General features: G+C 39.8%; 1 protein-coding gene across 1 annotated transcript in view; it reads left to right on the forward strand.

The window, feature by feature from the left end:
• Positions 1 to 26071, forward strand: part of LOC111867900 (breast cancer type 2 susceptibility protein homolog) — a 30970-nt gene extending 4899 nt beyond the window's left edge. Inside the window, exons 2-12 of the mRNA XM_023858116.1 lie at positions 344 to 736; positions 1629 to 1717; positions 4532 to 4762; positions 6566 to 6716; positions 14367 to 14552; positions 15276 to 15486; positions 15963 to 16198; positions 18152 to 18438; positions 21129 to 21393; positions 23314 to 23505; positions 25406 to 26071. Of these exons, the coding sequence (XP_023713884.1) occupies positions 344 to 736; positions 1629 to 1717; positions 4532 to 4762; positions 6566 to 6716; positions 14367 to 14552; positions 15276 to 15486; positions 15963 to 16198; positions 18152 to 18438; positions 21129 to 21393; positions 23314 to 23505; positions 25406 to 25876 (2712 nt within the window). The 3' untranslated portion in view covers positions 25877 to 26071. The remainder of the gene's footprint in view (positions 1 to 343; positions 737 to 1628; positions 1718 to 4531; positions 4763 to 6565; positions 6717 to 14366; positions 14553 to 15275; positions 15487 to 15962; positions 16199 to 18151; positions 18439 to 21128; positions 21394 to 23313; positions 23506 to 25405) is intronic.
• The last annotated feature ends 222 nt before the right edge of the window (positions 26072 to 26293 follow it).

The raw sequence follows: 26293 nt of genomic DNA on the forward strand, positions 1-26293 counted from the left end.
CACTTTATATGATATATGATATAACTCCATCCTAAGTGCAAACTATATTTATAGGTCTTTCGTCTTGTTCTTCTCTGTACACTACATGTTTCAGCCCCAAACGGCCATCATCAGGTGTATACACCTGAGTGTGTACGTGAGTGTATACACCTGATGATAGCCGTTTGGGGCCGAAACATGTAGTGTATAGAGAAGAACAAGGCGAAAGACCTATAAATATAGTTTGCACTTAGGACGGAGTTATATCATAAAACCTTCAGATTATGTCTGATTTAATTATAATTCTTTCTTACTGAATGTTTCTATAATATTTTTATAACATAAAATTCAAATCCATCTGAAGGTTCCGTACAAGGATACTGCAGCATCAGCTGGTGATATTTCCACTCCAACACAATTCTGCCCAGGCAAACAGACAGCAAGGCACTTAGAGTTTGGAACACCATTTGTGAAGCGTTTGAGAATGCATGAGCCAAAGAAGAAGGCTGGCATTCATGAACCTTGCAGAAACAGATTTGTTCTGGGGGAAAGAGAGGTGTGTCCAGAGGTGGTTGCAGGTAGACAGACAGCAGCAGAAGAACAAGCAGCACTTATAAGGAACAGAATAAGTTCTGGCAGTAGTGGGTTGCAGCCATGTAGGGGCAGCTACTATGTTCGGAAACAGGAGCAACACTTTCAAATGAAATGGCGAGAGGCAGTACAGCATACACTACCAGGCCAATACACACGCAACCAAGTAAGTCTGTAAGTGTGTACTTTTGTGTTGACAGCAGTTTTGCCATTTAATGGATGTTTAATTCAGAATTTAAAATACTGGATATGACATGTGACTGAATATCAAAATTGAATGGTTAGCACTGCTGCTTTGTATTTGGATGACCCATGTTCTAATTTCAGCTTGAAGACCAGCTGTCCTGACTGAAGCATTTCACATTATTTGTCAGTCCATGCCATGACCACTTTCACATTCTTCCAGTTCATTATGTAACTCATGTAGTTTCATGGCAGGAGTAATTACTGACGTATTTTAATCACTTTGAAGCATCTGTAATTGCCTTTTCATCTTATTGTGTCTGTGTTCCTGTTCTATTTTGCATGTCTTTTTGCTTTTGGCATTGCAGCATTGTCCTTGTTCCAAATGTTCATTTGTTTAGTATCTTTCCTTATGACAGTCTAAAAGGGATCCCATTGCTTTCCATATCACCATTGCCTTAGTTTAACCAACTTTACTTGCATTGTTCCTACCTTCATATCTTTCCTGATGTCCCAATGTTCGATTTTACCTCTTCTTCTTTGTTTCTTAGTATCTGAAATTCTCAAAATCTGCCTTATTGTCATCATTCGAGGAGGAATGGGGGCAACATCTGAAGGTGCAGTAGAGTGAGAACTCAGTTCTTGGTATTGTCATGATGTCTTGAAAGGCCTATTAGGAACTGTCTTAGGGACTCTTAGTTGCAGTAGTTTTGCAAGCCAATAGTTGGCATGTAATTCTTTTTTTGAAGACTGCAACAGCTTCACTTGTCAAGTGATCACAGATATTACCTTGAAAGGTTTAATAACATTTGAAAGTTAGATATTTAATATATGGAACTTCTTTGAATAACTGGGTTCTTTCTCTCTCTCCACAGCTTCTCAAATTTGGATTGAAAGAAAGTGTTATAAATGTTTCTGCAGAGAACGCAGTTGAATTCAGGTTCTCTGCATGGGACTACTACAGGTTGGTTCATATTACATTGACTGTGGAAGTTCAAATAATGATGATGATAAATAGGGCCCAGATTTTTATGACCTAAAAACTATAAATATATGCATGCACTTATGACCCAAAATTATATCAAATATGACCTAAAAAGTGTAAAATATGACCTTAAATATTAAATGGGACATAAAATTTCACAATTTTAATTACAACTTTTACTAGAGTTTAAGAATAAAGATGATGAATATATGATAGTAGGTCCTACTTACCAAATTAGCCCTATTATGTCTCTGAAGGAAAGGAAACTGATGGAATTTCGACATTTCGTACTGGATTAAACCATTCATTGTTTTCTTTTTAATACTGATATTTGCGTTCATATTTTAGACAAACACTGGTGCACATGGTATGAACACTAACTTAACTCTGTTATCTAAAAACGCCATTTAAAAGAACACAAGCTATTCACGTCTCAATTTTCACTGAGTTATTCACGTCTCAATTTTCACTGTTACAATTGCAATTTATAACTACATGCATTTTCAAATTTTCAAATTTGAAAGATCGCCGATTATCACTAAGGATAGTTTTGTATTTGGAAAAACTTCGTTCCACATCACATGATGTGACAGGAGCATATTTGAAGAATGTCAAGTCGTTTGGTGACAGTTCTGTATCATCTTCGAATGTTGCTAGTTTACCGGAAAGTATATCTGCAATCTTGCATAATGTTGAATAACCAGCATTCCGATGAAGAACACTTTCTATTTTGGTTTTAATCCTGTCACTTATTTCACCACGAGTTCGGTTTAGTTCATTCTCAATGCTCTTTACAGTGTCCAACGCGTCACAGAGTTCAGTCCCTACAAATTCCAGGCGAGTTATTGCACCTGAAATTGAACAGAAGTTTGACTTTATGTATGCCAGATTTTGTGCTAGAGTGGTAGAGAATAAGTCCTTGACAGCTTTAATTGATGTTGACTCACTGCTGTCAAAGCCATTAAACATTTTCTCAATGGCTGTGTAATTTTCACAATAATATGCCACAGCATCCAACCATGTACCCCACCGTGTGACGACAGGCTGTGGAGGAAGTGGCAGTAGAGGAGCTTCTTGTTTAAATTTCTGCACTCGAAGAGGGGCCTTGATGAATATTTTCTTTCCGTTTGAAACTAGCCTATCTACATCAGGAAAATGTCCTCGAACTTCTTCAGCCACTCTATGCAATGCATGAGCGAGGCAAGTAATATGGACCATTTTCGGGTAGAGGATTCGAAGTCCTTTGGCAGCCTTCTTCATGTATGGAGCGGCATCTGTTACTAGGAGAAGGACATTATTTCGCTGTATTCCATTTGGCCACAACAACTTCATGGAATTATCAAATAGGACAGCTATAGTCGAATGATTTGCTCTTTCGAGAACTTCACAGTCAAGAAGAAATCTCTCTCCAGGTTGATCTTGTTTCAGGGTCCCAACTATAACATTCGCAATATACCGCCCATCTACGTCAGAAGTCTCGTCCAAGGAAACCCATATCTTGTTGTCAGCAACAGATGTTCGAATCTTATTTAACATATCTTCATAACATGTAGAGAGATAATTCTTTCTTAACGTCGATTCACTTGGGATAGGATGACTAGTGTATGTCTCCAAAAATTGTCTGAAGTGCTGATTATGCAATTTCTCTAATGGAATATTCGAAGATACCATCCACTGACACAAATCCTTCGAAAATTCCGACCCATTGTTCGTTGAAGAAGAAGAAGAAGATGAAGAAGAAGAAGAAGAAGAAGAAGAAGAAGAAGAAGAAGAAGAAGAAGAAGAAGAAGAAGAATTAGTGGAACTGTTTTTAAACAACAAACTTTGTCTGCTATCCTTTGTAGATAATCTGCTTAAACATTTACCATGTTTAAAAGTTTTACAATGCTGCTGCACAGTAAATCGCTTTTCTGCCGTAACTTTCACGCCACACAACTTACAATAAAATATCTTGCCATCAGTACTAAACACTTTTACACCAAACTCCTGTACAAAACTATGCAACTTTGCGCTCCTTGAACTACATGTACTCACTTTAGGCATTGTAAAGTCAAACTGAAGTCTTATAACGCCCTCCACATATATAAATAGAATACTTCTAAGCCCTCCAAGAAAGAATGGCATGTATATACCTTATAGTAAGATGGAGTACAATAGGAGAATACCCGTTACACTTGCCTCCCTCCAGCCTCGACTGGGAAAGGCCGGCTTGCCAAGTCATAAATGCTGCATTTCACAAATTTTCGCCTTTGTAACTGCAAGTACAGTCAAGTAAAAAATATGGTTTTTAATATGAACTTCATGTACTTGAACTCTATTCCACATTGAAGCAACAGTCCAGCCTGAAATGTATTTTGTAATACTAAACATTATGGAGCCGAAATTTTACATTATATCAAAGAATTGTTTCTAAAATGACAAAAATATGACCTTATTTCAAAATTATGCCAAAATATGATGTAAAACCAATAAAACTCTAAAGTATGCATTTATATGCACAATAAAAACGACATAATTTCAATAAGAATGACTGGAAACATGCATAATTACATTTAAAAATAGGAATAAACCCTAGGAAAAAATATGACATGTCATAGAAATCCGGGCCCTAATGATAAATATGACTCATCCTAATAGAAAAAGTTTTTAATCCATGTTTAGTAAATTATTGCTCTTCATTTGATGTTCTACATGAAATGTGTTAATTAATGTATATCATTCCATTCCAATTCTTTTATTTAGAAGAAAACTTTTTTTATATATACAAATTTATATTTACTTATTCTGTTTCAGTCAATCACTGTGCCAGGACAACGTCACAGGCTTGCTAGTGGGAGATGGTGCACATCTGGTACTTGATGCTAAAGGAACTGCTGGTGTAGAGGAAGTCACTCGAGCATTCCTCAGCAGTCCTGGCATAGAACCTACATTGGTGCCTGCAGGGTGGGTCAGCAACCATTATCGTTGGTTGGTTTGGAAGTTTGCTTCTGTAGAACGCAGCTTCCCTCAGCAATTTGCTGCCAGGTATGAAACTTAGCAGTTGCTATAAAAATATCATTCTTCTTTCTAACTGATATCCATATTATGTGAGTTAACGGTTGGTAAACGTTTCCTCCCATTTTAGAAATACCATTCCAGTTTCTTCTTTACCATGTCTGTGTCGCGCGATTCACCTAGTGACTAAATGGTCTGCTATAGCAGTAATGCCCTAGTCTTGTATTTGGTAGTTACCTGGTTTGAATCTCAGGTGGGTTACCTCCTGTACTGGCTGAATATCTTTCATGGTTTTCCTCAGCCTTTACTGCTGAGTGCTCGCATATGTTGTCATTGCTTCCTTTCAAATCTTCTCCTTCTCCAACTTCTTAATTTGCCTGTATATAATGTATGCACTTTAAGCAGTGTTATTAAATTTTGTCTGTAGTAATGTAGCCTGTAGACCTGTTACTAGGTAATGACGCATGCAACAAACATGTTTCCATGGCCACAACAACAGAGAAAATGTTGGAAATGGTGTTTTATACACTGTCCTTGCCAAGGGGTTATATAACGAGGACACCAGCCAAGCTGCAGTAAGTTAGTAAGTCAGTCTGAAGAGAAGATGTAGAAGACACTGTGTGCTGCAGTTACAGTGACCTGTAGAGTATGTAACCCAATGAGGCTGTTATAGTTACATGTAGTCATGAGTCATGTGTTAAAGTGGTCAATAAATCCAATCACCAATCCAAACCCCATCTGTAGTCATGCTCATACATGCTACAGTATATTTTCAGTCAGCTGATAATATTATCTTGTGATTGAATGTGACTGTAGGTGGGATTTGGATTGGTAATTGGATTAATTCAACACTTACAGACTGTAACTACAGGTAACTATAGCGCTGTAGCTAGTTCACTTGCTCTGCAGTTCACTACGGCATGTACTAAGTCTTCTTAGTCTGCTGTGTGTTCCCCAGTTGCCTGGTAATGGTTTCCAACTTTGTAGACCCCTCAGCATATGTTTTCACAGCTTCATGTCCTAACTGGCTGTCACCTCTCAAGCTGAACCAACTGGCTTCCAACTGCTGAACTCACTCACAATGCACAATTGATTCCTTCCTTATATAGTCTCAGCACAGACCACATAGAAAACACCTCTCCAAACAGTACTTTTATTGTTTCATCATGTGGCTGTTGCTTGGATTGCATGGGTAACACCATTCCTCTATTGCTGTTCATTCTTCTTGTTTTTTAGTTTTACTACTATTGTTTGTTTTACCTTCCAAATGTTCTAGTATTTTGAGTGGCAGTGAATAATTATTGGAAACATAATATTTTTTATACATGAATAATTTCTGTTTTAATTAAAGAAAAAAATTATATATAGAACAAAGCACATGAGCCTTATTCACATTTCATTATAGTCTTCTCCTCTCTCAATACATATTTGTCACCGCTGTACCCAACACTGGAAATATTTTAGGAAACCTTCTTTAGTAGCTTGCTTTCTCCACTGTCCACAGCATAGTTTTGACTGATTTATTGATTTATGTTTTGATGTATCAGTGAACAGTCAGAATTCAGGCTGGGCTGGGTCAGGTGAGTAAGGCAGATGTCACAGTATCATAATTCTTTTTTGAGTAAAAGAGGAAATTCAGTGCAGTAGGGCAGTCAAGAAAGCCTGTACTTCACATGACCATTCCTAAGACTAACAGTTGAGCCAAATCGAGTCCTGCATTAGAAGCAGTATAAACCTAAGAGCTGGTGCCAGACTTAATTTCTGACTTGTCTCTAGAAAACTTTTAAATATGAATAAGTGGAAGTTACTGTAGAAATTTTTATGCCTCTGCAGATGCCTCACACCCAATATGCTGCTGTTGCAACTGAAGTACCGTTATGATCGAGAGATTGATCTCTGTCAGCGACCTGCCATCAGAAAAATTCTTGAGTGTGATGACTCAGCTGCTAAAAGACTAGTCCTATGCGTTGCAAGGATTATTAGGGTAAATAATATTTACTTAGCATATCAAGTGATTTTAATTTTCTTTTTAATATTTTTTTGGGGTGGGGTGAGACTGAGTCCACTTGGTGCATTGGGCACTAACTGGCCTATTGTACCAGCCCCAGACAATAGACGATGAGTATGGAGAAGTTGGTGGAATGAGAATTGGCAGGGGAAACCAAAGTGCCCAGAGAAAACCTACCCCAGTACCACTTTGTTCACCACAAATCCCACATGACCTGACCTGGACTTGAACCCGGGCTGCTGCAGTGGGAAGCAGGCGACTAACCGCCTAAGCTATTGCATGGTCTTCACTGTATTGACTTACTTTGATGGTTAAGTGATGCATAGCAAAATACAAGGTGGTTCAAATATGACCGGGACTGAATTTTTTTTAACCATAATTGCCAAACACTTACTTGCACATGTCAGTCTTCAACGTACTCCCCTCCGGAGTCAACACATTTTTTCCAACGTTCTGGAAGCATCCTGATGCCCTCTTCAAAAAAGGCTTGTGGTTGGTGACATATCCACTCCTGAAAATCTGGATGACAAAATCGTTGTGCACAAACCGCATGCCTTGCAGTCTGATTTGAGCCTTCCGAACAGGTAGAAATCACTTGGGGCCAAATCAGGGCTTTACGGCAGATGTGTCAGAAGGTTCCATTTCAATTTCCAGAGGGTTTCCACCATTGTTTTGGCCGTATGAGGGTGTGCATTGTCTTGAAGGAAGGCTACCCGCTTGCCACCTGTCTTCCGCTTGGATTGGATCTTTTCCTTCACATCTGTTGCCAGGAGNCATGCGCCTATTCTCACGAATAAGCATGTCTACGCGATCAATGTTCGGCTAGGTGACGGATGCTCGCGGCCGACGATTGTTTGGTTCATTCTCCACATGGTCTCTGCCCTCTCTGAAGCACTTACACCACTCAAACACACGGTTCCGTGAGAGACGCTCTTCCCCATACTGTTGTTTGAGTCTGTGGTGAATTTCAGTGGACTGGACGTTTTCTCCAATGAGGAATTTGATCACAATGCGTTGTTCCACGCTCCTCAGTACCTTCTATTCGCTTATCATTCTAGCAATTCCCAGACAGGACTGAACAGGTTCTAACTTGAATAGGAGGGAGGGTGGAGGTTGTGGCTTCACTCTCTCAAGGTCTCACAGCTGCTGCGCAGTGCAGCTTGTTTACACACAAATCAGTCCTGGTCATATTTGAACCACCTTGTACATTCACTCTTCTTTGTTAAACTATCCCTGAATTATTAACTTTATAAATTCATTGACTGAACTGCTATGCATGTGGGAATCAGAATTTAAATACACTTGGTTGTCGACTTACGACATATGCAACTTACAAACACAGCATATACAGATAGCCTAGGCATAGAAATGAAGATATGTACAGTAGGGTTAAGTAAAAGATATTTTATTTATTTATTTCATCTCTGTAGATCATTGTTACATGATATAGGACAAGTCAGTTACTGTACTTTGGCGGATTACGTTAAGAGAGTAAAGTTACAATACTTAAAATTGTTTACAATAGATTAAAGTAGATTACAATAGTTAGAGTTCGTATAGTGTGAGGTGGAATCCATATTAGGCCCCCTCGGCATGTCGGCTTCCATATGTCCTATTGTACCTATACCGGTGATTATGCTTATGGAGAATTTGATGGAATGAGGATTGGCAGGGGAAACTGAAGTATTCGGAGAAAACCTGCCCAAATGCCACTTTGTCCATCACAAATCCCACTTGACTATACTTCAGCGGTGAGAAGCCAGTGACTAACCACTTAAGCTATGTCGCGACCTTTGAGATAATATTGGTGAATTTGGTGATAGCACTGGTATAACATTTCACTGCAGACTCTACACTGGAACATCTCATTACATCTGTTCTCCCTTCCTGGTGCAGCTTCTTGGTACCGGCAATGTCTCCAGAGTAGCCCATTCAGGTACATCTCCAACTGTGCTATCCTGATTGCTGGAAAAAAGAAAGGAAAACTGCACAGTAGGGATTCCCAAAACTGATTATTCATGAATTATGTGATTATAATCGATTAGTGTTTGTCTCACAGAGAGAAACTCATCCACTTTATAAAAACAATGATCGAGTAGGTAAGTTTTCAAAGAGTCTTTGAAGTTATATAATACCGGTATTTCTTTAATATAGCGTGGGAAATGATTTAGCAGTCGAAGTCCTACATTGTTAAAGTTGTTCTTGCATAGACTTATATTATATGGGATGATGTGTAAGTTGTCTTTTTTCCTTGTGTTGTATGAGTGTAATCCTGAGTTGGTTGTGAAATCATTCGAATTGGATTTTATATATATTAGAGTTTCGTATATGTACAAAGATGGTAGACTTCTGACACCAGTTGTCACGTGTTTTGAGTTCGAATCTCGTTGGTCACGTGTTTAAGTTCAAATCCCACTTCTGACACCAGTTGTCACGTGTTTACGTTACTGAATACACCGTAGAGATCGTTAACTGGTTTATTTAACAATCTACAGATAACGGCTACAATTAATTATCTCACAGTTGCGGGGTTTCACACTTTATAACCCTAATCGCATTAATCTGTTCGCTCTGTCTTCAGTGGTCTACACGTTTACAGTCGGGGAGCTAGGTATCACTGTATCACACGCTCCCAATTACACAATCACACTCACGTCCGGATCTTCTTTCCGCGACGGCTGCTATACTCCACTATAGTCGGCTGACTGGAGAACTGTTGATAACACACTCGCTCGTAGGCTTGCTCGAACTATCTTCGGCGATGGCTACGTTACAACTCTGCGGTAGTCACACTAGAACTGTGTCAGGCGGCTGCTACAGTAGAACTCAGTACAACTCACTAGTACAACTCAGTACAACTGACTGTGAATAGCCTTCGCTGCGCCTCCTGTAGCCTCGCGTTCTGAGAATTTGAAAATTCCCCTTCTGTAAAATTCCAATCCAGCCATCCGAAGACACTGATGCACTGCTTTCTGAGTTGCTTCCCTTGTCTCAAAACGTTGTCCACGCAGCTGATCCTTCACAAATCTGAAAAGATGGTAGTCGGAGGGTGCCAGATCAGGGCTATAGGAGAGATGTGGAAGAACTTCCCACCCCATCTTTGCATTTGCGTCCAATGTGAGGCGAGCGGCGTAGGGGCGAGCATTGTCATGCAGGATGATGATGTTTCGTCCCAGACGTTTATCGTGCAATGCATGACGGAGCCTGTGCAGCATCTGGACATAACAAGTAGCATTGATGGTTTGTCCAGGTTCCAGGAATTCGGCCAGAATAAACCCCTCTGCATCCCAGAAGACTGTGCCCTTCACCTTCGCAGCTGATGGCACTGTCTTTGCCTTCTTTTTTGATGGAGAATGCAAATGGTGCCATTCCATACTCTGCCGTTTCGTTTCAGGCCCGAAATGGTGAAACCAGCTTTCGTCACCTGTCACAATACAGAGCAAAAAATCATTGCCTTCGTGTCAATATCTCTGTAGCAGTTCTGAGGTGATGGCTTTTCGCTGACCTTTGTGGTCTTCGGTCAATAACCGCGGGACCCAACGAGCACAAACTTTCCTATAGTCCAAGCTTTCAATCTCCTGTACCGCACTGTGCCCTATTCCAAGTTTTCAGGCTATTGCGTCCACAGTCACACACCGGTAATCTTGAATGATCTCATCCACTCTTTCCTTGTTGTGTTCAGTTGAGGCTGTTCGAGGACGACCGCTCCGAGGCTCATCTTCAATGCTGGTGTTCCTGTCTTTAAAATGTTTCACCCATCTTCGAACACTGCTCGCACCCATGCACACAGTTTCATAAGCACGCTGAAGTCTGTGGTGAATTTCTGCAGCAGGGATTTTCTCTTTCAAAGAAATTCGATGACAGCACGCTGGCGAAACAACATATCGTTGTCAGCCACCTACCACCAAACTCTCTTTCATCTGCTGTTCACAGGTTGCATTCAGAAAAAGTTACTCATGGCTTTCGGTATGACCTACGTAGTTGTTTTTGGGACCTGGGTCATAGCTCTTGTGGCTCTCTTCTGTAATTTAAAGATCAATTTTGCATTTACCAAGTTGCCTCAAAATATCAGTCCATATGATATCAAAGACTGGAAATAAGCATAATATAACATGTGGACAGTCTCTAGTCCAGTCACTCTTCTAACTACCCTTAGGCCAAAACATACTTGGTGTGTTCAAAAAGTATCAACCCTTTGGTCGGCAGAAATACATTTATTGATTTGGAGGTACAGAACCCTAATCCCCTTCAAAGTAGTCTCCTTGGTAATGTGTACGCTTCTCCCAGCGCTTCTGCCATTGTTGGAAACACTTCTGGAACTCGTCTTTTGGAATGGTGATCAGTCGGGCCATCGCCTTCCACATGATGTCTTCTCTTGACTCAAATCAGGTTCCTTTCAGCGGCATTTTCAGCTTGGGGAATAGCCAGAAGTCACACAGAGCCATGTCGGTGGAGTAGGGAGCTTGACAAACCACAGGGATGTTGTGTTTGGCGACGAAAGTCTGAATCAGATGTGCAGAATGGGCGGGTGCATTATCGTGATGGAGCTGCCAAGTTTTTGCTGCCCACAGATCTGGTCGTTTGCGCCGCACAGCATCACGAAGGCGACGAAGGACCTCCTGGTAGTATTCCTTTGTGATGGTTTGGCCTTGTGGTGCGTACTCATGATGCACAACCCCATGGGAGTCGAAGAAAATGGCCAACATGACCTTGACATTGCTGCAGACCTGCCGTGCTTTTTTTTGGCCTAGGGGATGTCGGATGTTTCCACTGTGACGACTGCATCTTGGTTTCTGGGTCGTACCCATAAACCCACGACTCATCGCCCGTGATCACGGTGTTCAGAAAGTTGGGGTTACTGTTTGCATTGTCCAGCATGTCCTGTGCGATTTCCAGATGGCATTGTTTCTGCTCAATTGTTAGCAGTTTCGGTACGAATTTTGCAGACATTCTCCTCATGCCCAAATCCTCGGTCAAAATTGAATGTACCGATCCAGTGCTTACCCATATCTCATTTGCAAGTTCTTGGACTGTGATACGACGGTCCTCCATGACCAAAGTCCGCACTTGCTCAATGACATTCTCATTTCGGCTAGTTGAGGGTAGGCCTGAATGTGGTTCGCTGTCCACTGATGTGTGGCCATCTTTGAAGCGGTTGTACCACTCCTTTATCCATGAGCTGCTCATGGCATCTTCCCCAAAAGCCTGTTGAATCTTGCGAATGGTTTCCACTTAGGTATCGCCAAGCTTTTGGCAAAATTTGATGCAATATCGCTGCTCATGTTGTTCCATCATTTTACACCTTACTGGAATCCAGCGAGCGCTCACTACACGTCCTCACACATAGGCCGACTGCCAGCAACTGACGCTTTCTGAGGGCGGAAAAAAATTCACAACTGCGCATGAATGCCCCCTCCACATTTCCACCGAAGCGAGCCTACCACACTTCATTGGTTTACGCGGGAAAAAAGAAGGTGCGATACTTATTGAACACACCACATACTTTACATAAGTTGTTCACTAGCTTTTGCATATGCATAGTCCATCTTAGATGCTTATCTAGCCAGACTGCCAGAAATTTTGAGTGATCTGTGTAGTTGATAACAGTGTCATAAATCTTTATTGTAGGGCATTCAAGTTGTAGTTTTTGAGGATGATGAAAGGCTATTGCTATTGTTTTCTCTTTATTAATAGTTAATCAATTCCTCTCAAACCACTCTGTGATTTTGTTTATTGTTTCATTCATTTTCCTTTGAATTTCGTTAGCACTATTTCCTGCTATAAAATACTAGTATCATCGGCAAAGAACATAGGTTTCCCATGTTCTGTGCTGGGCCCCAGGTCGTTTATGTATAACAGAAACAACACTGGTCCCAGAACGGAACCTTGTGGGATGCCATAGCTGATGGGTCTCTTTCGGAATAGGTGATTAATGTTTCAATTAGTTTTTTTTGCATCGGTATGTAATTTCTACCTCTTGTTCTCTGTTTTCTAAGTATGTTTGGAACCACCTTAGTGTAACCCTTCGTATTCCCATTCTTTCCATCTTAGCAATATATCATGATCTACTAGGTCAAACATTACTGTATTTAAAATGAAAAATAAAAGATGATTAAAATGTTAAGGTTTTTAAAAATAAATTATAAAGATGATAAAAAGATTAGAAAGGTTAAAAAATACTGTTAATAAATATATGGCCAACATATGACCAGATCGACTTACGACCTGTCAGTCAGAACGGAAGTTGGTCATAAGTCAACGACCAAGTGTGTAGTACTATTCTATGGAAGAGGGCTGGAGTCTTTGGATAGGATTTTTGTAGTAAAAATTTTAGTGTTTGTAGGAAATTTTCTTAGGATATTGTCTGTGTTTGAATAAAAAGGTACAGTCTTTTGGAGGTCTTTAGGCATTTTCTTTATTGCTAGTGGGGTGGGACTAAGTCCCTTGTACTGTGGCCACTTCTGGCCTATTGTGTCAGCCCCAGATGATAGGTGAGGGTGATTGTGGAGCAATTGGTGGAATGAAGATGGCAGGGGAAACCAAAGCACTTGGAGGAAACCTACCCCAGCACCACTTTGTCCACCACAAATCCCACTTGACCAGACCCGGGGTCGAACCCGGGCCACCGCGGTGGGAAGCCAGCAACAGGTCTTTAGGTAGATGGAGAAGGAACCAATTCTTTTGGGCTTATTAGACAAAGCTAGCCATGTTACCTATTTGACAGTCACCCAGTTTAGAAAATGTATAAAGCTAGATACGAGACAGGTATCTTATAAAGTGAAACGCATCTTTTAATGCTGCCCTCAAGTTTTATTTGCCCGTTTTGTTTTATTATCACTCCTCCTTCTGCCTTAAAATCTTATTCTTTTCCTTTTTGTATCATATGTAACTTATTTCATAGTTAGTTATGTAGTTACATAGATGGATTTTTTATTTTTTTATTCTAATGACTTGTTTCATGTTCTTTACATATTTAAGTAGGTTTTCAGTTCTTGTGTTTGCATTTGCTGTTTTCTGTACTAGGCATATATCAAACAGTTGAAAATTTCTCTCACAAATGCATTGTATCAGTAAGAATTTTACAAACTTTGAAATGTGGATCTGTAAATTCCACTCCCCCAAATGCCTTCATGGCATAATGCTTAATTAGTTAAGCAAAGGGACAACTTTACCTTTTTTTTCTGTTTTTTAAAAATATAAAAATATATGCTTCACATCCAAAATGTTGTCACCCTTTGGGTCTATATTATAATTTAGTTTTAAGTGGGCTGGTCTCATTTGCTTGCAGTAGAAGTTTCCTCCATTTTTGTTTGTAATTCTATATTTTTTTTAACTGAAGGAGAATATTTGTAGCTAATTTTGTGTTGGTTCTACACACCTTTCTACAGCTTTCTTTATTTACATAGAAACTTCAATTTGACAGCTTGTATCCTGCTGATGTCCCTTCTGTAACCCAGTTTTCACTAACTAATCCACGGAACTGAGTCACATTTACTACCACCATATAATATTAATATTTATATGGCCATAACTTTGCTGTAGTTAATTTTGTGTCCATTATTGTTTTACCTTCCAACCATAGGAACCTAATTTGTGTGAAATGTTAATACAGTTTTCTGACTGCAGCTAGACAGCTCTGAATCAGATATGCGCTATGAACTGGAGCTAACTGATGGATGGTATAGCCTCACTGCAGTGCTGGATCAGGAACTGTGCCAACGTGTTCACCGGGGCACTGTTGCAGTTGGGACTAAGCTCATTTCTTATGGCGCAGAGCTGCTCAACCATAAACAGGGTTGCTCACCCCTTGAAGTAAGTCATTTTCTTGCCAGAATGTGAAAAATTTGCCACTTTAACTGAATCATCTTATCAGTAAACAGGTCGTGAAATGCTGTTCTTGCATGACTGTGTTTATGATTATGTAATGAATGACAGTAACTACTGAGTTTTCTTCTGTTACATGAAAATATGAATTCATGTGTTTGTTTTTATGAGGGGGTACCTGGTTACATAGTTGGTTGAGGCACTATGTTACAAGCTGGAAAGTAGTGGGTAAGCCTGTAACAGAAACGAGTACCAGGAATTTTTCTGGGGTAAAGGGCAGCCAGCCCATAAGTCTGATAGTCTCATTGGCGTCTGTGAGCCTGTTACACAGATAGCTTTACTTTTTACAACATTTACAAAAAATTGTGACTTGACAAAATTTATATCTTTTTTGAAGTCTAAAATTTCTGTGGAACATTCTTTAGTATATTATATTTTTAACAAAATGCAAGGAAAGGGTGGTAACAGTGAATTTATATCTACAGTTTATTAGCAAGGCTTTGAAGGTCGCGGTGCTAGTAGGGTCAGTTTAGGCCTACACCTTATGCATTCATTCGTTTGTATGAGCAAGGCTGATGTGTGCAGAATCCCAGAAAATGTCTGATATATGCATTTCCACTTTCATGACAAAATATTTGAAAGATACTGTATTACCCATGTATGTAGTTGTTTGCCTTTGAAAATAATGGAATGTTTGTATGTTACAATTAGGTTGGAAGTGATGTTAAGCTGAAACTATGTAGCAATTCAACTCGGCGGGCTCGCTGGGATACTAAATTGGGCTTCCACATAAATCCGGGGCCATTACCCATCTCACTTACTTCCATTTTGCCTGCTGGTGGAGTTGTCAGCCGTGTCTCGGTGACTGTGGTCAGGGTATATCCTTTGGTGTATGTGGAGAAGCTAGATGAAGGCAGGTCAGGTGAGTTTTTAATGCTGATTACTTTAACCTTTATATTTCTTGAATACTGCTAGGTCTTGCAACTCTTGCAACTAACTCACGGCTATTTTACACTAACTTCCTGGTCTTCTCTTCACTGCCTGACCATCAAGTGACTTAGCTCTAAACCTCATCTCATTTATAACCCCTCATCATGGACTTCATAGAAACACAGCTCTTCCATTGTTGCCCCAATCATCTCCATGGGAACATGCCTGCCATCGAAGGCATCACCCAGCAATGGCCATGTATACTTGCTTATTAAAAATCTGTTGCCTAGCAGTGAATGTTGTTTCTTGTCTGTTTTGAGGTTGCTACACCACAGCAACTCTACAGACTACAGTGCAATCCATTCTTCTGCTATCCCAATGCAACTTCATCCCTTTTTCCCATCCCTCAGGGATATTACCCACACTCTTCTAAAGTCACTGACTGCTTTATGGTGTTAAATGTTCCAGTAAGCCGCTCAGTGTGGGCGGAGCAGCGAGCAGCAGCACAGTGGGAGCAAAGACATCAGGATTATGTTGAAAAAGTATATAGTGAGATGAAAGTTGACCTTCACCAGGAGGAGAGCAGGCAAAGGCATTTGAAATCTCATTACCACATACCCAGTGCTCAAGAACTGGCATCCATATGTTCTGGTGACAAATTATGTGAGATTTTGGAATTAGCACCTGATCCAGCTTCAATAGAGGTACTGTTTGTAGTGATATTTTTCATAGTTACTGAGTGTAAAAGTAAAGCTATCTCTGTAAGAGGCTGTGAAGGCCCATATGGTTGTGAGATGTTGAGGGTCCCACATTATCTAGACAGTTGGCTCAAAGATGGCGGTAAGGTTGTCAGCCTTATGCGCTGGCCACGCTTTACTCCCCAGGAAAATTATTGAATTAATTCTTGTTACTCATTTCTGTTAGAGGCTGAGTTGACCCCAGGGCCATAGTGCGGCTGGAAGGATTAGGTCAATTTAAAAAAATCCAATGACCTCATCGGGACTTGAACCTGTGACCTTCCAGCTTGTAGCATAGCCCCTCAAACAATGCTACCGCGTGCCCCAGATACTGCGTGTGAGATAGTTAAATATCTCACAGTTTTTCCTATGTGTGGCCTACTATATTACTGACTGATGCTTCTATAATGAGAAATTACAGCTGAATTGAATCAAGGAAATATGCCAGAACTGTCATTGATCCTTCTTGCATTTGTACTATGCAGTCAGTCCATATTGTCACGTGATAAGAGTGACTGTAGACAGGGTTTGGATTGGTGACTTGATTTATTGACTGCTTATACACAATACTTGTGACTTCAAGTAACTATATAACAGTTTACAGTCTCTACAGCACACATAAAGTCCTCCATGTCTTCACTAGTCGTTTCCTGGTTACAGATCTCTACACTGTCCACTGCTTACATCCTTACCTTCTGGCGAATATCACATAACTGAATTCATTGCTTCAATTAACTTCCAGGATGGCGGCCATCTCCCACCAAGCTCCTAGTCTTCACTTCACAAACTAACTGCAGCTTCCAACCTGTCCCACTTATAATATCTGAGCATGGACCAACAGAAAAAACAGCTCTTCTACTGTTGCGTCCATGTATGTTATGGTCATTACCTGGCAATAGCTACTGTTTACAGAGTCACTGCTTAGCAGTGGGTCTACATGCTACTGCATATATCAAGAGGTTTTGTTTTGTGTCACCATCACAGAAGTATTTATATCTTGATGAATGTTACATTTAGATTGTGGTCTTCCAATTTATGACACATTGCTGTCTGACAGGTTACTACCAACATCCTGGAGGAACTCCTGCCACCTTCTTCTACCTTGATCAAACCAAATTGTTTGTGGTGACCTTGTAAACTAGTGACAGTGAATGAAACGCATATTGTACTTCGATGTTTATGTTCTATTGGGAATGTGGTTATAGAGTAAATAAATTGTCATATTCTGTTGATATCAAATGTTACAGTACTTTTCTACAAAATATGAATGAAATTTGATTGAAATTGTGGAGCTTAATATTAATTTAACCCAAGCATGAATTTTGTGTGAATTCAAAGCTCCATCTCCTCTGTCCTTAAATTATTGAAACTGGTTTAAATCCTCACACTTAGAAGGGTTAATGGCACTACTGCTGCTAGCACCTCAGGTGTTCAGCCACCACATTGATATTATTGATCACATGGAATAAAACATATGAAGGAGACTGACCTCCAACTTGTTGTTATTCATATAACGTTACGTCAAAATCCATGCATTGGTTAAATGTTATTGTCCGTTTCTTAATTTTCAGTATTAAAAGTGCTTTCTTAACAGAATGTGTAATGTCAATGGAAGGCTGATTATAAATAGTGTGGTAGGAAACAGTAACAGCCTCTTTGAAGTTATTATCCTGCCATTTGTCTAAGGGGCTGCCAAAAACCACAGAAGATGTTAATCAGATTAGCTGTTTTTTATGACCTCCTGAAAACAAATCAGGCGTTAACGTCAGTTAACGCCACATATACATGATGCCAAATCCCAGAAGATTGCTTTCTTCAAGAAAAATATTCTTTCAATTCTCTCTGCTAAGTAAATATTTTGTTATCCATTTTATATGCAGTATTACTTGCACAGACTCCATTTTCATGTTGGGGGATCAGGCATTGTTAAGTGAGGAGCAGAAAATTGTGCTGGCTGACTACCAGAGGAGTAAGCATGAGAATACTCAGCGGGAACTTGAAGCCAGAGTCAGGGAGAGGATGAAGCAGTCAGATATAGCCCCACGCAATGTCACACCATTGTTGAGAGTGCGGTGTGTGGACCCTGTTGTCCCCATGTCAACTCAGTCGGCCATGCTTTCTGTGTGGCGTCCACCAGAAGATGTAATGCAGTTGCTGAAAGAAGGCAGGGTAGTCACATTGTTTGGTATTTCTGCTGTGGGAGTCAGGTAATCGCTTTAAGGATAACAGGTTATTTATGAATACTGTATCATTACTTAGCATGTTCACACCTGAGTACCTTGTGAGTCTGCCAGCCACTTTGCAGCAATCAGTACATATTCTCTATAGTAACATAATATGCCATCTGGTCTGTTAAAATTTTTGGAGCTCATATTACAGCATGTTAATTTTAGGAGGATTCAGATAAATTTGCAAGTGGCTGTTAACAAAACAGGAACAAAATTTGTCATCTGTTGAAAGTTCCAGTCATGAGGAGTTCTGTCTTCTGGTATACAACACTGTAGAGTCCATTGAAAATCAACTGACATTTCAGAGGAACATGTTGCTTCCATCTTCAGGGTTGAAGAATAAACCATGCAAGAAACCAACATGAAGCAGGCAGCAAACAGAGAAACACAGTTGACTTTCAACAGACTGCACAGTGTTATGTCCCAGAAGCTAGACCTCGTCATAAAAACTGCTGTGAGAATTTCAAATCCTTCAACCAATCATCTTCACTCAATTTTTGATACCCATTCTGTTTGCTTTCTGTCACAACTTTTGCTGTTTGGTATAAGACATTGTTTTTGTGAACATAAAGTATTTAAAGTAATTTTGTTTCTGTGACATTTTACTGTGTTTTCCATTGTGGGAAGTCAATTGTCAGATTTTGCACATACACATTAGTTGTTAAGCTGTGTAATTATGTGAAATGAGGCAAAGAGTAGTATGTCTGTGCTGTGTTGCCAAGCTGCAAGGGAAATAATGATGCATGTAATTATGGATGGTCAAATTCAGGTGGAAATCCCTCTTGGTATAGGGATTCACAGGTTTATTTAATCAACTTTATTTTATTCCCCCGTTTCAGACATTTTACCTTCATTTTTTTAATTAACTCACTGGCACAATGTAGCATGTTTTAAACTCCACTGTCTCTCTCCCAAATATGCACATGTGCAACTCATACTTAACACTTTGCAGACCGCGCACCCTTTAAATGGTTTTTCGCTTTTAAACATGGCGGACCGTTCACCTATTAACTGGCTCTTAGAACACGATAAGGTGCAACACACTATATATCTCTCTGGCGCCACCCAAATTACTGCGTAATATTACTCCGGAATGTTTGCCTAGTAGGTAGTAACTTGACCTCACTGTTTTTGTTCCCCCTCCAAAGGAAAATAATCTTTGACTCTTCAAGCTGTTATGTACCAGGCAGGATGTTAGTGCAATATGAATCAAGGACAGAAGCGGTTGAAGACAAAGCGATATCTCGGTGAAAACGAAATATCTTACTCGTTCTCCGATGAGCTATTTGACATGCCTTATGAGAGGAGTAGTGAAACTGAGACAGTGGCAGTGACAAGGGTTGACAAACAAGTGTAGCCACAGACAGTAAAAGTGAAAGTAGCTCCAACGAAAGTGCAGGAAGAAGTACAGGTAGTAAAATTGATGGAGAAAAGTAGACAAAACGCCTACTTTGGGACAGTTTACTGGAAATCCAGGGGTGAAACAAATTCCATCGGACACAACACAAGTGTCTGAAATAGCAGAACAGTTGTTTGGAGATAGAGATACTCATGTTGTGAATATGATTTCCACAATTCACAATTCGAGCATGGTTCATGTTCAAAGGAGACATGGACAAGTAAAGAAGCCTATTTGTATTTCTGAGTATAATATGTTCACGAAGGGAGTTGATAGAGCCGATCAGTACTTGGCCTATTATTCTCTTACTAGATAAACAATGAAGAGGACAAAGAAAGTTGCCTTGTGACTTATAAATTGTGCCATTTTCAATTCATTTTTGGTTTACAAAAATCTAAACCCCAATTCGAAATTGAAATACAAAGCATTTCTGATGGGTGTGGCAAAGGCCTGGGCTACAGACCAGATGGTGGCGGCAGAATGAGAGTCTGACAAAGACTTAGTGGGACCGGGACCAACCACTCCCACCCCTCTCAGGCCTCATGTGGACCCCCCTGGGCGACTCTTGGGTGATATGCAGAAATATACCCTCGTCAAAATTGTGAAGAGTGAACATTCCAAGGGTAAGCATCCTTCTAGGCAATGTCGTGTTTGCACAGTTCACAGAAAAAGGAGCATGACTGCCTACATTTGCAAGTTCTGTGTAATGCCACTTCACAAAGGGGAATGTTTCTAGGAATATCACACTCTCAAGCACTTCTAGGGGCATTGGTAAGTGTTCTCCAAAAATTTTAGTTCATAAAATTAGTTAGGAGATTTTATATTAATATTTAAAGTGAACAGTGCACAAGTTAGGGTAGTAGGTTTAAAAATGCCGGTTCCCACGGTGATTTAAATATTTAAATTGCCAGTCCGCAAAGTGTTAAGACTGTGATATTCTGTATAAAATTTTACCTCTCTTGTAGGTAATTGCTAAGGTTGTGCATTGAAATAACTGTCTTATGAAATCAAATTGTGTGCTGTGCATGTGCTTTTGTTTTGAAACTAGATTTCCAGTCACTTTAAGAAGAGATTGGAAGCATAGGGCTTTCATTATATGTTGTGAAAATTTCACTGTGTTCTACAGTCATCTAGCACAAAATTTACAACTGTATGAGCACATCAAGCCAGTAGAATTTATAAATCCACTTTTCATGATCTGCAAACTTTGTATAATGAATATGGCTTATACTAGTGTGGTACTTGAGTGAACTTTGGTTTATGTTGTCAGAAATGGAGATCTTAAACTCTCTGCTGGGAGGCAGACAGTTTACCAGCTAGCTTCATGCTGTAAACGTGACTTCCACGAACGCAGGGTAATGAGATTGAGTGAAGTCAGAAATATAGATTTTCATCCACCATTTGGAGAGTTGGATGTCGTTGGAATGGTTGCATACATTGGTCCTGCACCACAAGGAAATGTTGGCTTTCAGACAGTATACTTGGCTGATACAGATTTTAATGTCCTGGGGCTGGCTTTCTGGGGTGGTGTCAAGGTATGTTAAACTCAGAACATGTGTCATAAGTAGATTTCAGATGTTGAGACTCTAGAAACTGTCATATTATGCATTAGAAGTAGCCACATGTATTAAGTATGTTACTTCATTTGTACACTACAGGCATTTTTATCCAGTTGATCACCTACCATCAAAGATTCACTGGAGGTCAGTTCTCTTAATAATTGTCTACATATATATATATACAAGTAAACATAAGATCATTATGTTTATTTAGCTGAGTGTTGCATGTATTCATCACAGGTTATGCGTTTGTGCATTTGTTATGATTGATTTTCATATCTTTTCATACTTTGCTTTTGGAAGTGGAAAATTTGTGAATGGAGTGACTTTATGTTATTATTTACTGTATTATGAGAGCTATAGTGCTCTTTCTGTTTTGAAGTAAATTACTGGAACTTGTGGCAAGGTACGTTTGAAGAGAAGAGCAAATTACAAATGACTTACCAGTAACTTAACCATAAATAAATTTTGGAGCAAAACAAAAGTATAGTTGGTGCAAACCGTTGGGAGAAGTAGTGGCACCTGGGCCGCGCCATAGCTCAAGCGGTTAGTCACTGGTTTCCCACCGCGGCAGCCCTGGTTCGATCCTGGGTCTGGTCAAGTGGGATTTGTGGTGGACAAAGTGGTGCTGGGGTGGGTTTTCTCTGAGTACTTCGGTTTCCCCTGTCAATCTTCATTCCACCAAAATCTCCATCATTACAATCACCCAGGGCAGGCTACAATAGTCCAATCAGTGGCAGCCGTGCTGAGTGGACCCAGCCAAGATAGTGGCTTTTCCACTGGTTTTTTGTCTCTGTAGTTTAGTCCTCACCATGAGCTATACTTGCTTTACCACACTTCAACTCTGTGGCTCAGCCAAATTTGTTCCCTGTCTGCTGACATAGAAACAGACAGAAAACTGCTTTTCTTGTCTTCTGAATGTACAGAAGCTGTTTAAAACTTCTTATAAATCATCATTACAGCTGATAAAAGATGGGTCTGCAGTTGTTACTCAAAAATAAAGCAGCAATCATCATCTAAAATGATTTCTCGGCAAGTGTGTAGCATAACCAAAATAATGTTGATTGTTTTAATTGATTATGGCGGTGTTACACATCACAAATGCATTGTGTAGGGTCGTACTACTCACCAACATTTTTGTTTACAAGTGCTGAGAATCTCCATGATGCAGTGCATTATAAATTACCACAAAAACGAGTATAAAACAAAATAATTCACCATGACATTACAGTTTCTTGCCCAGATCAGCACGTTTGGCAGTTTTACACTAAATACAGTGTTGCAGAAGTGTTACAGCTTCCCTACTCATTGCATATGGCTCTTTGTAATTATAAACTTGAGAAGGTTTTGCGAGGCAAAAGATACGATGATGTGGAATTAATGGAAGAAAATGCAGTCAATCAGCTATTTTCTGTTCTAAAAATTGGATTTAAGGGGAGATTCCTGCAAGAATGGGGAACAATTTTGTGTATGCTGAAGGAACCTGTTTTGAAGGAAGTTAAAATTCTTACCCATTAATATGTCTTAATTTTCAGATTTAGGCTTGATATTGTTTTATCAGGCCTCTTAATTACACTCAAAGTTTGAATAGCTTACTGTGAGGTAAGCAGTTACGGGCACAGACAATAAAGACTAAGCACTGTTGTTCAAATGCGCATTTTTCAGCATTATAAAATTACATAATTTTATGTGAGTTGAAATATATATGTATAATTAAATATAATAATTAGAAATATAGTGCATACGTAATTAAATGTTTAATATATATCTTCATTAGAAATATAGGCACGTGCCTGAACACTGAAGCTGCACATTTTGGGAAATGAAAATTTAAATTAATTTTGTATGTAAATTTGAAGAGAACTGTAGTTATAATTACATATAATAATTTGCCAGCAATTTGGTTGGGAAGAGGTCCTTAAACCAAGGGCACTAATTGCTGCCAGCAACTTGCAGTGGCGTCATGGTGCGGCTGTCCGTTGGGTTCCATGTGCCTATGTCTCAGAACTGTCTAACTTCTCAGTAAATCCGTGCCATCCACATCTTCAACTGGCTCTTGCCTCACTTCGTCAAGAAATGGGCCAGCAGGTATGACTCCAACCATACTCACACAATAAAAATGTATTTATTGACAGAACTAAGTCTGCTAAGTCCTTGAGAAGTTGATAAACATGCAGCTGGGCAGTAAATTACCTTCTTTTATGGACTGAATATTCATTACCATGTTCACCGCAGACAATTGTTGATCCCTGTTTTGAGCCACTTTGTCTACACCTTTACACTTTGTGTGTAAAACCCATATTAACATTGTCCTTTCATCTGTACCTACAAGTAGGTCTCCCAAATATTTTCTTCTGTTAACAGAATCATGTAGTGTTGCGTCCTGTTTGTGGTGCTTATGTGTAAAATTGGAAGGGCTACTATAACATAAATGTTTTTATTAATCAATTCACAGCATATTTCAGCCCAGATATGTAATCATCAGATAATTCTTAAGGTATACATAAATGGTGGCAGGGTACAATGAACTACAATGCTGGTATAAAATTTTAGTTATTAAAAATTACTTATTTTATTACATCAAAAGTTGATATGGAGGGGACATGTATTGTACAGGGTGGGGCGCAGAAACTTCCTTTTTTTGAAGGCGAATAAAAGAAAAATTATTGCTGATAGACAAAATTTATGTTTAGCTTATGAAAGAACATACTTTAAAGTTTTAAATCATGTAGTTTTAAAGAAAGTATCTTGAAGGTGGTGGCCATTGTTCTCTATGCACTGATGCAACCATTTTCTGAAGTTCCCCTCTGCATGTTCCAACATGTGCACCAGAATTTGGGCTACTTCCTGCCGAATAACATTCTTCAGCTGAAGCAGGTTTGTGGAGCGATGTTTACAAACCTCTGCCTTGAGGTATCCCCATAAAAGAAAATCACAGTGCGTTAGATCAGGTTAGTGCACTGCCCACGGGATGTCACCTCGAAGCGAGATGAGCCATCCAGGGAACTTTGACCTCAAAACTGTCATTGAAGCTCGGGCTGTGTGGGCCATGGCACCATCCTGTTGGAACCAGGCATTTCCTACATGCATTTCTTCAAGAGCTGGTTCGAAAAAGTTTTTAATCATGTCCACATACCGCTGTGAATTGACAGTAACTGTATGACTGTCTTCTTCAAGAAAAATAAGGGCCAATAACTCCAACTCTCAACAAGGCACGCCATACTGTCACCTTATCACTGTGAAATGGCCTCTCCTGGAGCTCTCTGGGATTGTTACCACTCCAATAGCGCATATTCTGCTTATTGACATATCCGGATAGGTGAAAATGTGCCTCATCACTAAAGAAAACAAGTGCATCATTGGGTAAAGTTTCCAATAACGTTTCGCACACCGTTATTCGGTTCTGGAAATCACGTGGTGACAATTCTTGCACAACAACCATCTTATAGGGATGGAAATGAAGATGTTCGTGAAGAATCCGGCGCATTGAACGATTGGATATGTCTAGGGCAACTGCATGTTTGCGAGCAGAGCGTCTTGGAGATCTCAAAATCGACTGTCGAACTGCCTCCACATTTTCTGGCATCGTAACGATCTGTTGTCGTCCTGATGATTTTTTCACCACGCTCCTGGTTGTCCTAAAGTTCTCTACCCACAAAACAATCGATTTCCGGTCGGGAACCGGACCTCTGGGCTTAATTCCGAAGTGAGTATGGAACGCACGCTGCACCGCCACGTAGGAATGGTTGTTCGAAAAATAGGCTTCGACAGCAAACGCACGCTGCTCACTCATCCACCTCATGTTTCCTACTGAGGGTTATTAGACAGAAAGTTCCGCGACTGCTGTGTTCGCCGAGCCTATCCCCACTTTTCTGCAACCTCCCCTCCCTTCACAAAAAGGAAGTTTCTGTACCCCACCCTGTAGTTGTGAGGGCAAGCCCGCTAAGGAGTTAATTAAACCTTAATGTTAAATTTACTCTCTTTATAGGATTTTGGTGCCTTCTGTTCTGCATGCGAAGATAAAGTATCAACATTGCTACATGGATACACATCTCCGCTGCCCAAGTTAATTTCTGGAAGAACAACAACAACACGAGTTTTTTGTGATTCTCCCCAAACTGGTGTAAATCAAGGAGGCTTTAGATCTACTCTAAGTGGGAATACAATAAGTTCACCACAAATTACTTCTTTGAGGGACAGAACATCATTGTTGTCATCACCATCTCATGTATTCCAAGACAGTGTTACGTACAGTTCAGATATAGGAACTAACAGCACACCAGTGGAACGAAGGATGCATAAGCTTCAGCAGTATGGTGAACCACCGCCACTTTCTCCATTCTTAATGATTCCAGTTAAACCTGCCCTTCGCAAGGAGTTCCATGTACCATTAAGAAAGACAAGCCCTGTCAGCAGCAATAGCAGTTCTCCATTAAGCTTGCAAACTGATCCTAGTTGATTCTGTATTATAATATGTAGACAAATCAATTGTTTATCAGATAATATGAACTATAATCAGGTATGTATCATTGTGTAACACTGAAAGGTGCTGTGATAAAATTCTTGTTATATTTTGTAATGTAAACACCGAACACTTATTGGCCTCTTCTATTCCCAATTTTAAACCATTAAAAGGAATTATTTTTTCATGTAATTTTTATTCTTGTTATTTAGTGCAAATTATATAAAGTTCTTTCATGTCTCACTTGACTTTATGTTGTGATATCTGTTGTTCTGAGTTCATTTATTTAAATTAGATGCTTAACAGATCTGTAAGTTGGAAATATGGATGCCTTGGAATGAAAGTCTGCAACACAGTCTGTGGCTTAATGAGGATTAGCTGAACATCTTTGTATTTGTACTTTTTTTTTGTATT

Source organism: Cryptotermes secundus, unplaced genomic scaffold (genome assembly GCF_002891405.2).
Source record: "Cryptotermes secundus unplaced genomic scaffold, Csec_1.0 scaffold111, whole genome shotgun sequence".
Taxonomy (NCBI): domain Eukaryota; kingdom Metazoa; phylum Arthropoda; class Insecta; order Blattodea; family Kalotermitidae; genus Cryptotermes; species Cryptotermes secundus.